At 39.2% G+C, this 22,959-nt stretch overlaps 1 protein-coding gene across 2 annotated transcripts in view; it reads right to left on the bottom strand.

Moving 5' to 3' along the window:
• Positions 1-22,959, bottom strand: part of NCKAP5 (NCK associated protein 5) — a 250,857-nt gene that overhangs the window by 193,402 nt on the left and 34,496 nt on the right. For both annotated transcript variants that reach the window (XM_042784066.1, XM_042784067.1), the window contains exon 3: positions 2,962-3,095. In XM_042784066.1, coding sequence (XP_042640000.1) covers positions 2,962-3,095 — 134 coding nt within the window. The remainder of the gene's footprint in view (positions 1-2,961; positions 3,096-22,959) is intronic.

Below are 22,959 nucleotides of genomic sequence, written 5' to 3'. Positions count from 1 at the left end.
CAGTGGTTTTGAGAAAGCAAACATCAAGGATTTCACCTCAAGGTGAGATTATACTAAGGCAATACAAAAATAACTGCATCCAACTACAGTGTAAAATTCTAGCTCTAGCATTAAATGGTTTTCCTCCAGGATCTTTCCACACCTTAAGTATATTCACCTCCAGTAAAATTAGGAAACAAATTTAAAACTACATGGATATACCACAGTACAATTCTGGAAAAGAAATTTGGTTTTAAAAGTCCTTTCTCCTTCTACAGCAACTGTCACATATTTATCAAACTAACCACCGTGTCACTTTACGGCTCTGGCAGATTTATACAGATGTTAAGAAAGAGAACTTCGATTTATTTCAGACCCCTAGCCTGGAATATTGCTTACTTGGTCAGAACAGAAACGTCAATCAATAAGAAAAACCCTTGCCTTCTGAACTCCTCAATCTCAAACTATATGCTTATATGCTTATATGACAGATTAAAGTTTTCACACAATTTCAGATAGGAATAGGCTGCTTTCCTCCCCTGATTACAAAGGTCAACGTACAGCTTTCCATTAACTATCATGTTTCATTCTTTCAAAGACGCAGAGAAAATACGTTGAGATGCAAAGAAACATCCTCCAAATCACAGTTTAGGGTACTGCACTGCATGTATAAGTAGGGATGTCTATGTAAATCCACTCATTTCAGGAATTACACAGATTTAAATGAATTATGCTATAATACATGTTCTTAATTCAATCTATCTGCATCTAAAAGCCAGAATGTTTGGCCCCAAAGTATTATTCTCTAGCTATGTTCTTCCAAAGTACTTTCAATTTGCTTGATTTTAACATCTCCTCCCATCACCACCTGTCTTGTTTAAATCATTTGTTCTCAAATTGAGGAAGAAGCCTCAAAGCCCTCAAACAAGACAGAATCTCTAAGCAGCACAAGATTATCCAGTTGCCAGTTTCATTATTTGCTCAAGCAGGGTAAGAAAAACTACACTCATTTAGAAAGAAAGTCTGTTTGTGTAAGCAAGTATCTTAATATTCTACTAAATGTAAGAAAAAATAACATCTAATATTCATCATAACAAACATAATGTTTTAAAAGCAAATGAAGTATTTAAGTGGTGCATTCTCTTCCTAGCATCTGGTCTATACTAAAATAAAATTATAGCCCGATGAAGCCAACGGCAGTTTTCATCATTGGTAATAACGAGGCCAACCAAGGTGCCATTAATGAAAAGTGATATTTAAGTTTCCCTTCAAACAGTACAGCTAGCATGCAGACAGCCTTAAAAAGAACATAATACTGATTTAGATAGCATTCACCTTTATCTAAATCAGAGATGCAAAAATAAAGAGACAAACAACTTTAATCCAAAGAACTTGCATCTCTGCTTCTTGATAGATCAGAGAAAGGTAGACCACAAATAGTAATGGAAGAACAAGAATGGATTAATTTGAAGCTAGTGGACTTCAGGGATCCTAACTAATAAAACAGTTATTCTTTTCAGAAGCACTGTAGAAGTGAATCAGATTACTGCAGTTTCATAGGAATAATGAAGGGTTATCCTGAAAAGATCTGAATATGCAACAGTTAAAATTTTACCAAGTTACTGGGAACGTTACTCTGGAGACTGGCTTCCCCTCACTTCTTTTCTTAATCATTGCTCCATCATCTTCAAAGTTTATTTCAAAGGCATCTAGTTATCATAACAATAATACTGTTCTAAAATCAGGACCTCAGGAAATTCTTCCACAAACAAATTCATATATATGTAATAGAGCGAAATATTCTAACCGAGAATACTCATAGGGTTGATATATTTTGTGTATATTACTCAGGGAGTAATCAAAATAAGTCATCAGAATAAGTAAAAATTGAAACCAAAGATCGTAGAACGAGAACAACAGAAAACTGAGACAGAAATCTCCTTAGCATTTTTAGCAAAAGAATTTCACACTTACCTGAACACTTCGATAGTTTTTTGAATTCTGAAGAGCATTAATGGAAATTTTCCAAAAACAAAGAAACAGATCAGAACAAATTTTATTATTGCTATTAATGGCTTTTGCAGTGTTGCCTAGAAACCCAATTTCAGATCAGAGGAGCAGCATGGCAGACACGGAGGAAACATACCCACAAAAAATGTCCAACACAGAAAACCCTAAAAACCTCAACAAAAATAACCAAGGAAAAAATCCACCCCACATATTGTTTTCACCATATTAAACTGAACTTGAACTTTTCAACGATTCAGGGGCCTGAGGGAATGAGTTAATATTCAGTCTTGATAGCAAACATACAACATAAAATTCCACTGTCTCTTTTGGTTTTGATTGTTTTGTTTCTGTTCATGTGACAAAAACAATAAAAAATTCTCTTTGACGCACAAAATCTCATCATCCATCATGAAAACAACAAATAACTCAAATCCTTACTGTCGTCATATAAATTAATAGTTTGTCTTAAATCTCAGTTCTAAGATGGTTCCCTTGCAAGTGGAGCTCTGCTCTAGCACAAAGCTGTGGTCCGGTCAATGCAGGAAGAGACTTGAAGCATGTCCAAGCAGGATGATTACCCAGCTAGTAAAAAGCATCACTTTTTTTTTCCTTTATTCAGATTTATCAAACATGTTCTTGTTGATTAACAGAAACAAGCAACCAAGTATTAACTTATCAATGACACTTTTTGTGAAGACCTGTACTTAGAAAATGATTGGGAAGTCTAACAAATGCAAATCTCTAGAAATGAAAATTTTCACCATTCCATAGAACGATGGCATAAGCCTTTTATGTTTTACAGGATGCTAACAATCATTTAGACAAAAGCCCTTTATGTTCAGAGAATTTCAGAAGGAGAGCAGCCGTTGCCTTAGATTCCATCCCTTCATTCTGTCAACGGGTTTGATCAACTTTTCTGCACCAAAGTATGTTCTTCCTGTATTTTGAATGCCGTTTACTTATGCAACATACCTGGAAAACTGTTCTTGCAGCCCACGCATCTGAGCTCTGCTACGCTCTGACTCCAGTGTCACTTCCCGTAATCTTTTTTCACTCTCAAGTCTTAAATGTCTTTCTTCCTCCAACTCATGTATCAGCTTCTCACGCTGAAAGACCATTAAAAGTTATTTATTAATTATACATACAAAACTTATTTTTAGCAAAAATTTAAGATTTAATTTGAGAAAAATCATCAAACAATCAAAATAATTACCCTAACTATCCAGTGCCATCATTTTTTGTATAGCAAAGTTACACAGCATTACAAACTAGAGATGGAAAACCCTTCAGATTATCCCCATCATGTTGAGCTAGTCTTATTCAGCTCAGATTCACTGAAGTCAGTAAATTCAAAAACAAACACCCACCCTCTCCTTCAAAGCTCCTTTTCTTCACCTCCACTCCAAATAACTGTAAAAAATTATATTTGAGACCTGTGATCTATCTTGCTTGTATGCAGACGTGGGAAGAATGAAAAAAGTCAAGAGGACAACTTCTCACCCATCCCTTAATGTTTCAATCTCATGAACAGAGAAGGACATGATTCTGTAGCCAGTGGTTTTCTTGTTTTGGCTGAGAGTAGGATCCCTATCAGTGGGACAGAGTCGATTTGAATCTGTTTACTGAAATACTATGACAAAGAATATGCTTCTAAAAACTGAGTACCAATCAAGTAAATATGAGAGCAATAAAAATGTCATTAATTTTAATAATAGTTAGCAAAGGCAAATAGCATACAGCTGTTGGTAATTCTTAAAACAAAGGACCAAAAAACCCAACCCAAAATATACAGCACTACCTGAACAAATCTACATATGTCATGGCCTAATTATTATTATTTATATATATATATATATATAATTTTTATTTTTTTAAGAAGAAAGAACATCATATAAAAGGTTACCTAATGTTTGCAAAACCCGGTTTTACATGTAGATAAACACAATTTAGGAGGAGCAGGGGAATGAACTGAAAAGTTCTAAAAAATGCTATTGGAATTAAGAAAAAGTATATACAGTGTTTTCCATGTGACCCTGTTAAACAGAAATGAAATTAAATTAAATTTTTCCTTGTGCATTTAAATGAGATAATAAACAAATTTAAAAACCCAAACAATTTACGTGGTATTACATTATATTCCCTCAGCAAAGGGGTTCCAATGTCAGTTGTGTAAGAAAAGGCTAAGTCATTGTAAAGCTACAGTGAGTTCACCACCTACATGCTTTGAAAAATCTCTGTGCCCATGGTGCAGTGCGATTTGTAGCCTGTCAGACAGTCTGACGTACTTCCACTGCTGACCTAAATTTTCATGACATACCTGCAAAAATTTATCTAGAAATTATATATACAGTTTCATTAGAAAATAACAAAGGTAGCTTAGTGTTAAGCCATTAAATGGGTGAGACAGATTATTTGTACAAGTCTCACAGCTATAAATCTTACTGGATAATAATTTACAATAGGAGTAACCAAGGGACCAAAAATACGAACATTACCAAGTGGAAAAGGGAGCTTAAAGACAGTGATAAATAAGCAGATGCCACAAAGGGAGGCTGCAGAGGATTAAATGAAATATCTATATGCTTGTAAAAAAACGGGGGGAATTATTCAGAGAACAGAGGGCTACTGTCTAGTTGGTTATGTGTAATATCTGGAAAATAGAAAAATGCAAAACAAGAAAAATTACTGTAAAATAAATACACTGTTCTTACTAAATTACCTAATTACTGTCCTTACTGTTACATAACCCTGTTCTGCCAGGTGCTGAGGAATCCTATTTTTCTGCCAAACTAAGAAGAGCGGAGAATGCTCAGCACCAGACAGAAGATACACAGCAGCTGTACAAGGAGTATGGTTCACGAAGGATAACTTGGGACAATGATACACGAAGAATATTCAAAACAGCAAATATATCTCTTAGATCCTGTCAATGCTAGCTTCAAAATTATACTGTTCCAGAGGCCCTTGCTGAATACTGTTAGCATTTTCTCTTATAGAAGCATTTCACTGCTGCTAATGAGACATATAGAGCTTCCAGATAGTCAAAGAGTAGCAAAGAAAATGACATAAAAGAAAAATACAGTTACCACCCAAGGCTTAAGACAAGCTTTCAGAAGATACTGGTGTCTGCAGAAATTTGGCTTAAAACCAAAAATGTAACTGTCCCTGCAGTAACTGATGAGCCACCTTGGAGGAAAATCAGGTACTGCTATGAAACCCTGCAGGCCCAAGTTGATTCAAAGCAACAGGCTGTGTCTGAGCTATCTGATGCATTAACAGCTTAACTATGATAATGGCCTGAAGACCAGAGATTCAGCCATGCCATTAACAGTCATTCAGTGTCAATACTGCCACAATGATCTTATTCTGACACAGCAACTACCTCTCTCTGCTACGCTGACCATTGCCCGGTCCTCACATAAACCTTCTTTCCACATTATGCACTGCCCTGGGTTGAGTGAGTGGTGGAGATTTTTGGTGGCAGGGGAGGGGGCTATCGGGGCGGCCCCCTGTGAGAAGCTTCTCGAAGCTCCCCCAGCTCCACGTCAGCTCCACTTCTGTTTGGGAAATTGAGCCAATCGGCTGCACCTCTGCGATAACGTATTTAAGAAGGGACGTGGAGCCTAAACCACGACATGCACAAAGCCAGATCTCCATGGGGGGAAGAGACAGAACGTGACAGTTCACAAAGCAGAGGAGTATCCTGTTCTCCATCTTGATACCAGTATGTTTTGCAGGTTGCACAGAGCTCCACTGAGTGTCCTGCAGAATGAGTGTGCCATATCTACATGCGTGGCTGTGCTGCTACTAATTACAAACCCACATTTTCTAGTACAACATTGAATATAGAGCAGAGATTCTCAAATCCCAACTTTCCCCTACAGGTCAAGGAGCTGTATAAGCTATTTTTAAGTTTCATTTACCTCTTGCTGATAGGTCAGAGAATGCTGTTGCTACCATTTACTCCTACTCATGTGGGGAACTCTGTATTATCATCCTAAACAAAAAGATCAGCACATCCACGTTTTCTGGTTTGGTTTGGGATTTTTTTTTTTTATAAGAAGAAGAAAGGACATAGGAATTACCTTAAGAAAAATACCCATAAACCAACAACAAATTCACATTAGAAGAACAATAATTTTACAGGAATTAAATGTCTAAACATTACGAACTTCTAGAATGAGTTCAATGTCCAGTTCCAATTCAGCTACCTCATGGGCAAGCATTACAACACAGTATTGCACATACTGTTGCTGTACAAAACTCATGCTCATTTCATGGTAGAGGACGAACAATGAAGCAGTTACGCGACTACAAGACCAGAAACAAAAGCACTAACCTATGACCCTGAAATTCTGGGTTCTATTCCCAGCTACCAAAAATTTCCAATATGAATGGGGAGAAGACTGCCCACAGGATAGCTGAATAGCAGTAACACCATCAGCCTTCATTTTTGTGCTTCTTCACGAGAATTTATTGGCAACCTTGAGACACTTCTGCCATTTCTTGCAGGGAGAAAGCAGATCTGCTCTCAGCCAGATCACAAACATTAATACTGTAGAGGGAGGGGGGAAGGAGTAAGAGACTGCCCCCACTTGGAAAGTTTTCAGTCTCCAGGACACAAAACACTCATGTATACTACACATAGAAAGTAGCTCCCAGCAGTAGTGATCTTATCTACTAGAAAAGAGAATTACATTTTTATTCAAACCCAGAAAAGCCATAATGAAGTGTCAGAAGAGAGAAGTGAGCCTAACATACAGAAAGGCTAAGGATTAAACAGAGATTTTTTTTTTTTTTGTCTCCTGGAAGCACATAACATATCACTGAATTCTCCAGCAATTTTCTGTTGTCATAACCCCCTTTATAAGCTCCTTTGTGCTAACCCCATTTCATTCCTGTGCAAAACAAAGGTGTGTGAAAGGAAATGAACTAGACAGAGATGGTTCAAGATTTTATAGTGAATATAAGCTTACTGGAAAGTGATACAATTAGCATGCCATGTGAAGAAAAGGTTAAATTAAAAAAGAAAATATCATGTGAAATGCATCAGTATGTTTTAACACCAGGAAAATCACTGCCATCTTCCAATGGAGTTTTATGTGTTTCCACTTGCCAATTCCTCTTTAATTGCAGTTTCTTCTCTCCATGAGCTCTGCTCAAACTATTTTTCACTGCTTCCTCTCCTTGCCTTCTGCAGCACAGATATAACCTTCTTTTAGAAGTATAACCCTTACTTCACTCTTGCTTCCCTTTTTCAGCCTCTCCAGATAGCCTGACTTTCATCACATCACCCTGTCAAATTTCTGGTAACTTTCCAAATATGCAAAAATTTTATGTGAACAAACTAGAGTGAAAGACAGGGTTAGCAAACTCCACCAATACTTTTGTGCAAGTACTGGAATATTTTAACACTCGAACAAATAATGTTTGCAATTATTTTTTCATGAACATTTCAGCAATCAAGTTTCACTAGCTCCTCATTATGCTCGTGAGCCAGCGTTTGCACTTTGAGTTCCTTTTTGTGTAGCTGTAGAAATGTTCATGTCAAAATGTTTCATTCCTCATCCAGTCAGGGACATGTACCACACATTAACTTGTCTTCTCAAAGTTAAGGAAGGAATCCAATTTGAGATACTCATGATCAAAACAAAATGCATGAAAACTATTTATGGCTAGACTGAAAATAGCGCATGTATTTGACAGAAAAAGTCAAATTGCTCCTCAGCACTCCATGAAGAGACCAAGAGACAACACTTATTTTCAGAGTTACTGGTTAATGGCCATGTTCTTGGTCTAAGGACTGTCCCAGTACAGCCATGCAATGAGTGTCTCCTAAGAGGTGCTCAACCATTTTACTGCTCCTTTAATTCCCTTGGGATGTGTTGCAAACATCAGCGCCTGGTTCTTTCATGTTCTACCAAACTGCAAACGTCTCCTCTCTCGAGTGATGCCTGATGCTGCGACAGCCAGCAGAAAACACAGACGTGACAAAACATGAAAGCAAATGTGGCAGGTGGCAGCCAGGGGAGGCAGATGGAAGTGCAGGCCAGGAGCCACACAATGGGCCCTTCATTTCTGGCCAGAGTCTGACACCTAGCATGCCGAGTGAACAGGTAGCATCCTAAGGTTTTTCTGGCAAGGCTGCCTTCTTAGCTTTTTTTGCTTTCTGGGCTATTTTGCCATCAACTTTAAATTTAGACATGTGGACAACACTCAAGCCTTCCAAGTCAGGGACTTGCAGTTTAACTCCTTTACCTGTCACTGCAGATAAAATCAGCAGATGTCTCATTTGAATGACAGGACCAACTCCATGACAGTACCTCTCAAAGAAGTACTCAGAGATTTCTCTCCACGAGGGTCAAGCATTTGACTAACTCAAGCAGATTTCTTACTCCAAAACTGTCTTGGTTTAAGCCCAGAGGGCAACTGAGCACCAGGCAGCCATTTACTCACCCCATTCCCCTCAAAAATGGGAAGGAAAAAATGAAGCAAAAGGCTTAGGAATCAAGATAAGGACAGGGAGGGATGACTCACCCATTAGGGTCACTGGCAAAACACAGACTCATTAGGGCATGAAAAAAAAATCATCACAATTCAAACACCAACGACAACACTTAACAGACAGAGTGGGACAGTGAGAAGCATTACCATATCTGAAAAACATCTTCCCCCACCCCTCCCTCTTCCTGGCTCAGTTTTGTTCCCAATCTCTCTACCTTCTCCCCCCACAGCAGCACAGGGGACAGGGAATGGGGTTACAGTCAGTCTGCCACTCCTTCCTCCTCAGGGGAGGACTCCTCACATTCTCCCCTGCTCCAGGGTGATTCCCCTCTCACAGGACACAGCCCTCCATGAATTTTCTCTGGCATGAGTTCATCCTGTGGGCTGCAGCCAGTCACAAGCTGCTCCAGTGTGGGTCACCCCAGCATGTCACAACCCTCCCAGCACCGAAGTACAGCAGTGGAGGCTTCTTCTTCCCTCAGAGTCCTGGCCTTCTTCAGGCACAGCCACCTGCTCTGGTGTGGGGTCCTTCACTACAAGTTGGCATCTGGTCCACCGGTGATCTCCATGGGTGGTGGGGTGGCAGTCCTGCTGTCTCACCCCAAAATACAGGGGGGGGGTGTGTCTCTGCTCCAGCACACCTCCCCGCCTTCCTCCTCCTCTCTTTCACTGACCTCAGTGTTCACATAGATGTCCTCCTTGAAACAACTCCCCCTCACAACTCCAACTCCTCCCCCCAGGTTCCCCTTCTTAAATACATTATCACAGAGGTGCAGCCACTGTCACTAACTGGCTCGGCCATGGCCAGAGGCCGGTCTGACATGGAGCCAGGGGACATTTGAGAAACTTCTCAGAGGGGCCACCACTGTAGCACCCTCCCCTGCTACCAAAAACCCTGCCACACAAACCCATCACAAAAAACCTCTAGTTTTATCCCACCCTTTTTGCTGGACCTGCTTTCCTCCCCTCCTCAGTGCTGATGTGCCCTCCGTGTTAAAACTGCTTAGCTGACAGCTCATTCTTCCTCTGCTTAAAAACATTTTCCCCTGCCCCTCCTCAATGTGCCACAACAATAATCTTACTTTTTGTTAATGTCAGCGGATCAGATGCACTGTGTGTCTGTGGCCAGGTGCTGGCAGTGGAGGGCTGTGGGGGCTCCTGTGAGGAGAAGCCGGGGCTGCCCCGTGCTGGACGCGGCCGGTTCCGGCCGGTTCTGGCCGGTTCCAGCCAGCTCTGCCACCGCCCCACCACAGGGCACAGCTGAGCCTGTATTTCAGAAAGGGCAAAACACCACAGAGGTGGTGAGGAGTGAGGAAAAAAGTGTGAGAAACCGAGGAAACTTGTGAGGAGGAAGGTCCAGCAGAGAGGGACTGTCATGGACAGACCCCAACCCACATCCCCATCCCCCTGTGCTTCTCAGGGGGGGAAGCTGGGGAATCAAACTCCCCAAACTGCACTTCGTAAAGTGTTGTTCTAAATTTGTCCTTGTTTTACACTATCCAAATCTATTTTAATTGAAAAATTAAGGTAAACATTCCCAAACTGAGTTTGCTTTATCTTGACTCACCTGTTGAGGAGGGGGAGTGAAAGAGCAGCTGGGTAGGCACCTGGCAGCCAGGCAAGGTCAACCCACCACACCAGTGTATTTTATTTTTAACTGTTTAATTTATCTTTCAGACTAAAATAATACTAATCCTTTGACCAATAATGTTATCTATATGTTAAACAAAACTGTAGCTGTGCATCAAGATTTAAAAGTACAGATAATTGCAAGTGCAAAATTAAAGGGATTCAGTATACACACGCCATGCATTCTATACAGGGTGTTGCTATTCATATGGAAGCCAGCCCTGCGTCTACATGGGAACTGGTCCCTCCTTCTGTTTAGCTGATGTTTGGGTCTTAGGAAAAGCAACTCTTAAGAACAGCTAGATATAGCTGGACAGATTAGTTCAAATATCAAAAATGTCTTAAAAGGGGCAAAAATGTAATCTCATCTTTAAGATTAACTTATAAGTAGTGAAAAGGGCTATTATTTAAATAGAAATAAGATTCTTCTGTATTCTTGAATTTGTTCTTTGTTTCCCCAGTGCATCGTAAGAAGGGTTTTACTATGGTACTACTGATTATTCTAACATGGGAGCACTATTTTGTCAAAAAAAGCCCAAATGAGAATATTTAACACAGGCTTAATGTTGCTCAAAATCAGGCTAATAACCTTCACATTAATTTTTTAACAAGCATTTTAAAGCATTTGCTAAAGAGGGTCACAATTTCTCTGTAATTATTATTGATTTCAAACAGATACTTCTCAATGAATTTAAATGAGGGGAAAAAAAGAATAAAATTTTTTTTGTTTACAGTTTGAAGTACCATTAAATCATTCACTGCTAGCCTAAACTGAGTGTTTATGTATGTTTTAATGCATTTTCTGATGCTATGCATCTGATACCTCAGCATAAAAGTCATAATTTCATAGAATCATAGCCTGGTCTGTAACACAACATCCTATGAGCCAGACTGAATCAACTGGCCACAAAAGTAGACAACAACAACACAAAAGTAATCAACAACAGAATTAAACAAACAAATAGCAACAACTAGAAGCACATCAAAATCAGTTTTTATAGCAAGTCAGTGCTCAATACTGTTATGAATAAATATACATATTCAAAGTACTCAAACCCACTATTTTATCACTCTTGTATGCCACTTTTTTAAAAGACTCTTGCAGGCAGGAGCCACGGAACAGCACGGGATAAGGGATGAGAGAGGAATGGTGAAACAGTTCCATTTTCAGTAATTAATTATGAAATATTAATTGAAATAGAAACTTGAATTTGCAGCTTGGTCTCCCACTTGGTTACTTTAACAAAGTAACTCATTTTTTCCAATGCAATGAGTATTTCATTCCTTCAGTGTAATGCATGATGATCAAATGGTATTTGTTCAAGTGCCACAGCGTGTTCCCAAGCCCCAGCTGCCCACAACCTGAAGTGTTGGTTAAAGGGAAGTACAAGTGTTCTCTATGTTATAGATATTTTGTGAGACCTTCTGTGTGGGTCCTGCAAAAAAAAAAAAAAAAAACAAAACAAAACAGGTCAAGAAGTCCAAGATGGTTCACCCTCATCTGTTTTACACAGAAGAAGAGTGAAATCTCTTTGGTGTGGTCACCTCCAGAGGCAGATGGACCTGCTTGTCATCCTCCTGCAAAGCCTGAGTCTCCCACGTGAGGCAGGAGTCCTCCCTCCAGACTCCCCTTGTGCAACTTGATCCCAAACCCAGCACACAGGAGATGACAATCCACCGTCTGTCTAAACTTACTTCACTCTAAACTTACTTGACTCACAGATGATAAGAAAGAAATGTGATTACAAGAACAGACAGCATATATAATTTTTTATTTCACCATAAATTGCACTAGGTACTGTATTTTCGTTCAAATTAAAATGAGTCAAACTTCAGAGTGTCCTTTGTTTGCTCCTCATCGATCCCTGTTAAACCAAATGTTTCTCATTCTGTAATCAATACTTCTCTGCAAAAATAAACCGAGGCACTGACAAACAACTTTGCAGCACATTGCAGCATTCCTTGTAGTGGACTTTGACAGCATAAAAAAAAACTACCCCAAAGAGTGGGGAAAAAAAGAAGTGCATTGCTTATTTCTTATTACAATTTTTACAGGATGCTTACAGCTGAATCGTTTTACTGAACAAGACTTTATTAAATTAGCCAGCTATTGAAACCAGAGCTTTCCAACAGTGGTAGTTAACATGCCTTTGTCCCTTGTTACTGTTTCCAGCTATATTGGGAATACTGACAAATACCCTTAAACACTCAAAGCTTTCCCAGGATGAAGTTATAGGTGTATTTAAAGCACAGGGAAGCATCAAAGTATAAACTTAAGCACTTGGAGGGTTCATGGAGGGAGAGGTAGCTTTATTTCCACATCTTTTTAAAATAAGGACGTTAAGGGTTAAGTTGTGTGGCTGCTTTGTAATCAAAATGAATTACCCTTTCACTTGATACACATTTGTACTACAGAGGCTAAAGAAGAAAATTCTTTGATTTACATTAGGTCTCTACTTCCTTCCCCAATTATTTTATAAAGTAATCATTTTTCCTAAACTTATTCCTGCTAAAGCTCTGCAACAGCAAACTACAAGCAGTATAAAAAGCAGTATCCTAATTTTAGGCTGGTATCTTCTAGCTTCTTCATTCCAGTAAGAAAAAATGATGATTCTTTAGAACAGGATTCTGCTCCCAAAATGACAGGCTGCCCAAATAAACCACAAAAATCTAATTGACACTAAACTATTTGTATTAGCATTTTATAAAACTGCCTTGAAAACAGTTAAAGTAAATAATTTCAAGCAAATAATTTATTTTCCACTATGAAATTTTAATATGCTAATACACCTCTCTCTCTGGTCTCATGTCAGACTAGCACATGTGTCCCATGACTACCAGATGTAAACTTCAAGCTTTGCTTGGACCTAGGATGAACAGCAAGATAGGAAAGGTTTATTATTATTATTGATATTTTAGTGACAGTAGTTTATACATTTTATATTCTTAGGTGATAACACTGCTGTAGACAATTCAAGTAAATTAGAAACACTTTCTTGGCGTAGTTACTCCTTCTGAACAAAATAAGATGCTAGCTTTCATTGTGCACTAGCTCAAAATTGCCACCATGTGGCAGGACAGCAACCTAATTTAGAATTATTTATACTGCACTGATATGGTTTTAATTGCATCTGTACGACAGAATAACTGCTATGCTGAAGCTCCTTTATCATTGCAAGCCTACAATTAATCTGAATTAGGCAGGCTATTACACAAGCAGTACTGTATATATAGTTGGAGTTGTGACAACATTTATTTTACAGAAAAAAAATAATAAATAATTCATAAAACCTTTCAGCAGAGAGCTAGATGTGTAGCAGCACTGTCTGCCCATCGCTTTCAACAGCTATGGTGTATGGCCAGCCCTGTGAAAGGGAGCTCTTACTGCCCAACAGCTCTTTAATTCTGTGAAACACACAATGACACAAAATAAGAGTCACCTTTTAAAAAAAATTAAATATCAAATAATCCCACTCGTAGTCTTTCAGAAACTAATAAACTGAAGTCAACTATGTGGATCTCTCTTTCCCAGAGACACACTTATTGACACAATGGTTATATACCATCTGTGACAGCAATATATGCACAGGCATACTTTATGCAGGTGAAACATCTACATCCCCAGTAGCCATCATTCCTGCAACTTCTTAAAGGTCATCTCTGTATCATATTTTCAATGTTGAATGAAGGCAAACAATACATATTGTGATAATCCTGTCTCCCTAATAAAACAATTGCTATTAATTCAAATTCACAATTGATTGCCCAATTTCAAAGGCTTGTATTGATCTTCAGTTCTCTAGCATAATTAATTTTTCCATTTTAAACATTATTTCCTTATGGGGGAGGGGTAGTAGAGAGAATACTCTTAGTGAACTTGAAAGTCCCACAGCGTCAGATCATGGAGTTTTTTAATTTATTGATGTTAAAATGATAACACTTTCCAAAAATGAATTTGCAAATGTAATTGAGCTTCTAATAGCTTCTATAGACAGTAATTAAAGAAGTCTAATTTCTCTACATTAAACATAATGAAATATTTTTCAAGATCAAATAAAAACTTGTAAACAATATTAAGACAGACATAATTTGTATGAAGACCTAGTATTCAGCAGTGTGAGGAAAAAACCTCTGTCAATACCAAAATGAGAAACAGTGGAATTAATAACTAATATAATGTATTTTTTTTCCCTGAAACAGCTTAGATTATAATGGCTAATCATAATTCCAAGCCTTTGCTACACGTTTTTTGTAAGGTGACTTGCATTATATTAAGATGTCTAACCAAGCATAAAGGTGTGTATTTTTTACACCAGGTATATATAATCTTTTCTTATTAGAAACAAAGTTTCTATGTAACTGTTTACAATAAGCCTTTATTAACTCAGTTGCAAACAAGCAAAAATCCCCTGTCCGTGCCAGTTCATGTTTCCCAGTTGTTTGATTCAAGAAAATTTATAATGATGGTGTTTGAACCATAAAAGAGCACGAAAATGTGTAGACAACTTACAGAGCCAACCCACTTGGGCCAGCAAAGTGTCAATTGTTTGATTCACCTACAATTTTCTATCAGATCTGCAATTCTCAAACACTTCCTAAAGGGATATCAGTGTAGCCATGTTTGAAGCACAGAAGGTAAGGTTGTCTGGCGAAACAAAATCTCCTGGTCACAGAAATGTAACTGAGGTTTTGCAATTTGAGTTTTTCATTAGAACAAAACTATGTCTTTGAATAAACAGAAGTGACACCAAAACATTAAGTAGTAACACAGTTACAGCATTCATTTACTAATCTGAAGGCTTCACAGCCTTGAAGAGCTACATCCAGAGAGTTGAATGCTGTACTAATGACTGACTGCAAGTCTCTGTCACTCTCTAGTAGATTTATTTAAATAAACAGGCCACGGGACTGAACTCCCCGCTCACAGAACGAAGATTTAGAATAAACGAACCCAGATGATTTAGAAAAGGATCCAGGTTCAAAAAAGTGCCTTACCCCATAGGATATTGACTATATTTAGTGATCAGAAACTCTACCTTGGATCAGAAGTCTTGCAGCGAGGGCTAGAAGATACACCTGAGGTTCTCTCAAGTGCATTACATGTTCTCTGGGCTTTTTGTGACCTACAGCAATGCTTTCAAAACAACTGTATACTGCATAAGTGCATGAGATGAGCTCTAGGCCATATGATTTAGGGTGGTTTCCACATTCACACCTGCTGAGATTACATTTAGTTTTTGATATTGCATGGTTTTGTTTTATAGTTCAGTAATAGATACTTGCTGTCAGTTTGGATAAAGTTCCAGCCTAGGCATAGACTTGAAGAGGAAAGAGATTCCTTGAGCTCTGTAAACCAGTGTAGTCCCACAGCTGATACTCTTTCAAAATTTAAGAAAGATTTTTAAAGCGGGGTTTAAAAGGCAGGCAGTTTCCAGATCTTGTCTGCATTGCCTGAGTGTCTATAATAAAGATAATGCTATGAACTATGGCAGGCAGTGGTCAGTTCAGACTCAGAAGATTTATTCAAGTTCCTTTTAACCAGATAACAATATTTTGATAAGCCACCATGTAAATATTACTGCAAAACACTATTTTTGTCATACTTGCAAATGGCTATAAAGTCTAGACAGAGTGGAGAGAAAGAAACCATGAATTTGTAGTCACGTTGTACTTTGATTTCTGAAATATTGATGCCTATCTGTTCAAGGGACTTGCTACAGTGGAATAGTGCCCCAACACAAATAAAGCATAGTCTGTGGAAAGGGTAGAAGACAAGGAACAGGTAAAAAGAGAGTGAAAAGTGGTATGTCACTCAAGCTACACTGTTTATACCTGGTATTGATTTTAACCTATGGAATTCATGTGAAGCAATACAGTATCTGCAGTATTTATTCCTACGCTTTCTGAAGCATGCAATGAAGGGACACAGTCCCAGAGCACAAGTAACAAGGAGGGCCCAGCCACTGGGTTTCTTCTAGATCCAGCTGGAATGGTAGAAGAGGTCACTGTCCTGCTCTGATCGCTCCTGATCACTACTGGGAGGTCACCAGCCTTTCAAGTCAGCAGGGAATTGCCTAAGGCTCAGGATGGGGGCACAAGGCAGATGGTTGAACCGAACCCACCACCAGACGTGCTTTGAAGTAACCTGGCAGGCTGTGCAGCAAAGCAGAAGATGGAGCACTAGGATAATCCCCACCCACTCCACTGTGGTGACAGCAGCCCCCAGCTGGGAGACAGTGACATCCTAAATGGCTCTTGCTTATCTGCAATTCCTCTGTGCCTGCATGCAAAGCGAATGGGTTCTCTCCTCTGTAGCTGACCAACATGTTCTTTAGATGATATAAATGGTTTATTTTCTAAAGGACTGAATGCTCACAGAACAAATGGGCAAGTGGCTGAATCAAGCATTTCCCACTTGGATCTGTATTAGCGAGATAGGAGTTAGGCAGCAGGATACATACCGGATAAGCATTAGAAAAAAGCCCACACTTCTAAGAGTTTTATTTGGCTTTAACACATTGGCCAGTGGAACTCCACTTCGTTGCTCCAGGGATTTACTCACAAGCTAGGAGTAGCATGTGTTTCTTGCCCTGATGCTGGGGAGAGTTAAGGCTTCTTCACTTTCTGGACCTCTCATGAATGTATTTGTATTTCCTGCTAATAAATAGGATATCAAGAAGTTAACTGAAATAGATGGAAGTCTAAAGAAAAATTGGGAGGATGAGAGAAGTAGAACTTAACTATGAGAGTTGTGAGAAGTGGCTCAGAACAATCTGCAGTGCCGCTAGATCCCCACAGATCTGGGATATGCCAATATTTTCAGTTTTCACACAGACACACTTGTATTTGCCTTTCTCCGCTGACACACTCAGCACCTCCAGCATCACTACTTTGCTGCTAGCTACCTTTCCGTACAGCATTTCTTTTTCCCAGGCTCTTTACAGCATTGCTCATGAACATGTCAGATCTTATTACAATTTTTCTGTGTTTGCTCATAGAGTCCATTTATGGCTGGTAAGTAACTGCAAAAAAAGATACCTTATTTACTCAGCTGTTCCTTGCATGTATTCCAGAGTCCTGTCGCTTTAGATTTCTGACAAATGTGCCTTTTTTTCACAGTCACTCCTTCAGCACTTCAGGCACTGCTATAGGCAATAGGCAAATGCAGGGTTTTTTTTTGTTGGCTGGTGCATCTTCAATGGTATTTTTAACAGAGCTGCCACTGCAAAATCCTTATTAGTGCTGACGACGCACACATGCAGAAGAACTGACTCGACTTTCAGAGGCCAGACTGAGTTTGCAAGTCTGGTACCTGGGAGAACTTGAAAAAACAAAATAAACTGACAAGTTTGCATGATGCTTTTAATTGGTTCCCTAGTTAAACTTTTTGAGTAATCAAAAGACTGTATCTCCACCTGATATAATTTTGCAGTATCACTTTTCAGTGACATGAACATGCCTGTTCATGTTTCCAGAGACTAAATTCAGCTCAACGCTAAGTGCCAGCCAGATTCTACTCCTTTAGTCCCCTTTCCTTACTAGAACAAGTAGGCTAGGTACACTCCTACAGCAGAAGATCAAAAACAGATATAAAATCTCTGACACTTAGTTCTCTGGTCTTCATTTCCATGTTTATTATTTTACATGACATGTAACTGTTTTGTTGTATCTAACCATAGTTTATACTAATCTATTAATTTCATGTGGTCATGTACATGTCTCACTTAAGACACGACTAAAAAAATTTCCTGGGTTCTTTTTCAACTTAACAGCAAGTGTTGACAATTACAATTGTTAGTTTGATTTTCTTGAAAAGAAAAAAGAAAATACGTTTATTTTTCTACAGAAAACACCAAATACTAAACCCAAAGAGTGCAGGTCAAGGACAGCCTTGGCTGCAGTGACCATGAAATGGTGGAGTCCAAGAGGAGGGCGCACAGCAAGTGCTGAACAGAAGTTCTTCCCTGTGCGGGGGGTGAGGCGCTGGCCCAGGGTGCCCAGAGCAGCTGTGGGTGCCCCCTCCCTGGAAGGGTTCAAGGCCAGGTTGGACGGGGCTGGGAGCAACCTGGGCTGGGGGAAGGGGGCCCTGCCCGTGGCAGGGGGGTTGGACTAGATGAGCTTTAAGGTCCCTCACAACCCAAACCAGTCTGTGATTCTATGAGTACCAGTGGTACTGCTCCTGCCCAAGAATCTATAAATAAGTCAGTAGCTACATGAAAAGAGCAAAATTAAGAAAAGTTTCTCCTTCCAGTCTCACATTTCCAGAAGCTGATATTCTTGTTTTTCTGAGGGTTCACAAGGATATTTCTGCTAACCTGTTTATGTTCCTTTCAAAGATCTTCCTTTTCAAATGTGTTTGACTGCACATGTTCTTCACACTCCAAATTCCACTCGCCATCTCCAACATTTTACAGTTTGTGAACAGGCTTCCCTTATCAACTGACGGAAGATACAACTACTAAAAACCTGCCTTTAGACTATCATAGCTCACAACTCTCAAAGTCTAGTTTTGGAATGAAATTGTTCTTCAGCTTCTCATTTAATTCATGTATTTTCCTTCAATATCTCCTACATCACAAATCTTATTTTCTGAGGTGGTTTATTATCAATGACATAGGGAAATTGTACGTAATGGAAGATTTCCAACAACAAACTGGGAATTCTGAACTGCTCCTCTAGCAACATCCATGGAAAAAGTTTCTTAAATGGAAAACTGTGCCAGTCACTGCCGCAGGGCACTTTTTAATAGATACTACCAGGAACATGATGCTCCCAAGAGATAATAATTTTTCTCCAACACTCAGAAATAATTTCTAAATAAGCAGTGTCACCATGGATGCTGATCACAAATGTGCAGTGTAAAGATGTAATTACAAAATGACAGTTGTGCGGACGGCGCATACTGAGCCAAATCCCCTCTCGGTATTCATCCCAAGTCACTGGGCTGTGATTATTCATGGCACATCGACACCCCAGGCTCCAAGCAGCAATCAGCACTATTTAGATGCCCAGTAACACCCTGTCTCTTCCCCAAAAAGTTCACTATCTACACAGGCAAGCAAAGGAACAGCGGAAGAGTCAGAATAAAGCCTGTTTCACAAATGAGCAATTTACATCAGAAATTAAATATTTTCCAAGATCATAAAGGGTTTAAGTGGCAAAGGTAGTAACAGGCCTTGTAGAACACCAAAGTTAAAGAATAGGAACCTTAATGAATATATTGAAGAGGATTTTAAGCACCTGGTTATTTAAAGTCACACCAGCACAATTTGAAGAATTAAAGAAAGCCACTTCACAGCCAGGTAATGTCCTGTACCAGGCCTGATACTTTCATTACTTTCCAGAATAACTACAGAGTGCATCATGCCAAGCGATATGGAAATAACACAATCCAAACATCACAGTCATTCCCACAGTCTAGACAGTCTCCTCTTGCAGGACATGCAAGCAAGTCTGATCACCAGTTCCAGACTTGGAAAACTATGTAATGAAATCTTCATTTTGAAAGATCTCGTAGAATATCAAAAGATGCCCTATCACAATGCTATGGACACAGAGCCAAAAAACCAGAAAGTATGTAAAAGCAAATTCCTGACAAAGCAAAAACAGAATTAAAGCTGATGAGAATGGAATAGGGAGGGAAAGAAAGGAAGCATCTCAGTTGCTAGATAGCTCAAGCTGTATGAATCTTTACAAAGCTCTGTAAGTTTAGTATAGGAAGACACTATATCCTTACTATGTTTTATTATTTCTTTTAAATCTTGAAGTTGCAGAGAGAGGTCATTACGCTCTGCCAAGAGAAAAAAAAAACCCAAAACTAATGGGGCTTGATGGCACAGAGAATACTGACAAGTTCAAATCTTGCTCAGATGAGTTACAACTAGTTTTCCTGTCTACCTGCAAAGTGTTCAGTAGTCAGAAATGGGCCAACAGTTTTTTCCTGGTTTCTGCTGTCTCTCTTTTATTCATTTCCAACAGACTACTTTCTCTCTCTGTGTATATTTATATATATATATATATGTGTGTGTGTGTGTTTTGTCTTTGCCCAGAGGGAACTGGACAAGACAACAGTACCTTACTAAGCTATCTTGGTGCCATGGAACAATTACGGATCAGGGCTCCATTGTGCTAGATGCTGAACAAAGATTTGCTGCAGTAAAGAGTTCTTACCCTAACACGAGGCGATCTAAAGCACTGCTGGGGCTGACTTGTTCCAAGGGTCGGCACTGACTTCATGGCACCAGTTCTAAGAGCACTGCATTTATTTGAATAAATGGGCATTTAATGGAAGCAGCACAACTGAGCAATACTCTTGGTACATAAACTTTGTCCTTCCTTATACAGAAACTTTCTCTCCCTCCCAATCACCTTTTGTGTCCCATTTGGGGAAAAAAGGTCATTCTTCTGGACCCAAACAAAAAAATCCTTAGTTAGGAAGTAGTGCTACATATCACAAAAAATAAAAATCACTGGAGCAATACATAAGTTCACCTTTAGATGACAACAGCAATGAAGAAATTAAAGACCATATTCCCTGTCCAGCAGTGAAAATGCTCATCTACCCTGATTGGCTTGATTAGACCATGGCGAATCTGGGGAATCAGTATCTCTGCATCATCTTGTACTCTCTGCCTTGCTTTAGCTACACTTTACAAGATAAATCAGTAATGAGCTCAAAGCACCATGAGGGCAACTGTAATGCACCCCACAGAACCCCTGGAAGAGCTCATACAAATTTGGAAACAACAGGAAAATGCGGAAATTATTGAAGTGAATATTGTGATCAGCTTTGAATCAACTGACTCAAACCAATAAGATAAGAGTTTGTATTCAGTCTTACAAGTGGGCCTATAAGATTTAAGAACAAAACCTGAAAATACTATAAAAGAGGTTTATTTTTTAAAAATATGTTTGAACAAAGTCTGATGATAAATCAATGTATTTTTCTCTGTTCCCAGAACTAATACTGTAAACAGACTTTTAGATGGAAGTTACAGTTGCTGGTAAGTATTATAAATTCTACATTAACAGTTTAACTACTGGCCACAAAAAAAACGCACACCAGAAATCTAGTGATTTTTTTTTTACTTGTAATGTACTAATTTCCCCAGCTCCTTCAAGAAAAACGTTGCAACGTCAAGTATATCACAGCAGTTTCACTACTATTAATCTGTATAAATTTACCTTCCTAGTTTGCACAAAATTCAAATTCTTGGCCCTCTGCATATATTCACCTTTCCTCTTCAGAGCCTCAGATGTTGTGACTAATTCTGTCCTACCCAAGATCCCTTTCTTACATTAGATAAAACCCAACCGTAAATGTTCTGCCTCTTCAGCCTACAGATCGGTGACTATTCAGGTCATCGTTGCAAAAATATTAATCCAGTGAGCATGTGGCTTCCTCACGCCAACTCCTGCCAGTGCCTGGAGTTGTTCAGGATTGCAGAGCTTAACCTTTGATATGAAAATGGCTGCAATTCACTGTTATTAGTGCATGGCCACACCACTCCTGTTAGGCAGTGAGGTGTTGCCTAGAGCGGGATACATCTGTTTCTGGTCATGAAGTGGGATTTGCTTCATGCTGAAGCCAACTGCCACTCTGATATTACACACGCCCATAGATGCTGCAAGACTGCACGCGCCCTTTCTGTATTTCAGCATCTCCTGCCCTTGTCACGTAATGTATACATGGCAACTTCTACTTGAGGGCAATTTAGCTGATATGACATACTTTCTACAGATTGCCTCTTTTACTTTCAGGCCACATATAAATGCATTTTTTTTTCTTTTTTTCTTTTTTTTTTTTTTTTTTTCTGTGTTCAGTGATTCTTATATAATTCTATTTGACTCTTTTTTATGTCTACTAAATACTTGCAGAAACTCGTTGAAGAGACAGAGCACTTTGGTGAGTTCCAGCTGAGGAGCAAAACTTATTTCTGCTCCTTCAGATATAGCAATGGTCTTTACAGCGCCAGTGCTCACAACATCCTCTGCAAGCAGAGCAAGAAAACACCAAAACTGAGGACAAAGTATCACTGCCTTTGCAATAGCAACTACCAAGAGCCCCCTGCAAAGTCCTGTGCATTTTAAAATATTGCAGTTAATCCCTTCCAGCTCCATAAAACCTGAATCCCAGTGAAGCCAGAAAGGACTGCACTTCCAGGATGCCGCCTGTGAGTTTTTTACCAGGGCTGGGGAGGTGGGTGTCGTTTCCCATGGCTGCAGCTCCCTCTCCTGGTGGAAAACCAGAGCCAGGGAGGCCACCAGCCAGGGGAGCAGCCAGCAGCATCTCCCCAGACACGCTCACACCATGTTCGCTACACTTTAAACATCAGTGGAGAATTGATTTTAACAATTTATGGTGGAATTTGGTGAATAAACCGCACTCTGAAGTTCATTAACTAGGAAAGAGCAACACAGGCTTTGAGAGGCAGATGATTCTGAGCAGATGCAATCGGGCTCTCAAGTACTTCTGTTTTGGGGAGAGAGAGCAATCCGGTTGATTTTTTTCACTGGAAAAAGACTGTTGAAAGGTCTCAGCAATTTTAAGTCATAAAGAATCCTTAGATTCATAACAGCCTTAAAATACAACACCTGAAAATATCTACATATTTGCAAATTTGAAGCAAACAACAAAGAATACTTAGGACACAAGAAGAATTTTAAAAAATATTTTATTTTAAACCCCCTGAAGATAAAGCTGCAAAGTTGTGAATGAGGACATTCGGCCTAATGAAGTATGAACAATTAATGAGCATTAAACTAGGCTTGTAAAGAATTTCAATAATCATTATTGATGCTAACTACTACTAATGTCACTGAGTTTCCATGAGGGCT

Source organism: Tyto alba, unplaced genomic scaffold, assembly GCF_018691265.1.
Source record: "Tyto alba isolate M040663 unplaced genomic scaffold, T.alba_DEE_v4.0 Super-Scaffold_7, whole genome shotgun sequence".
Lineage (NCBI taxonomy): Eukaryota > Metazoa > Chordata > Aves > Strigiformes > Tytonidae > Tyto > Tyto alba.
The sequence above is the reverse complement of the archived record's forward strand: the minus strand, read 5'-3'. Positions and strand labels throughout refer to the sequence as shown.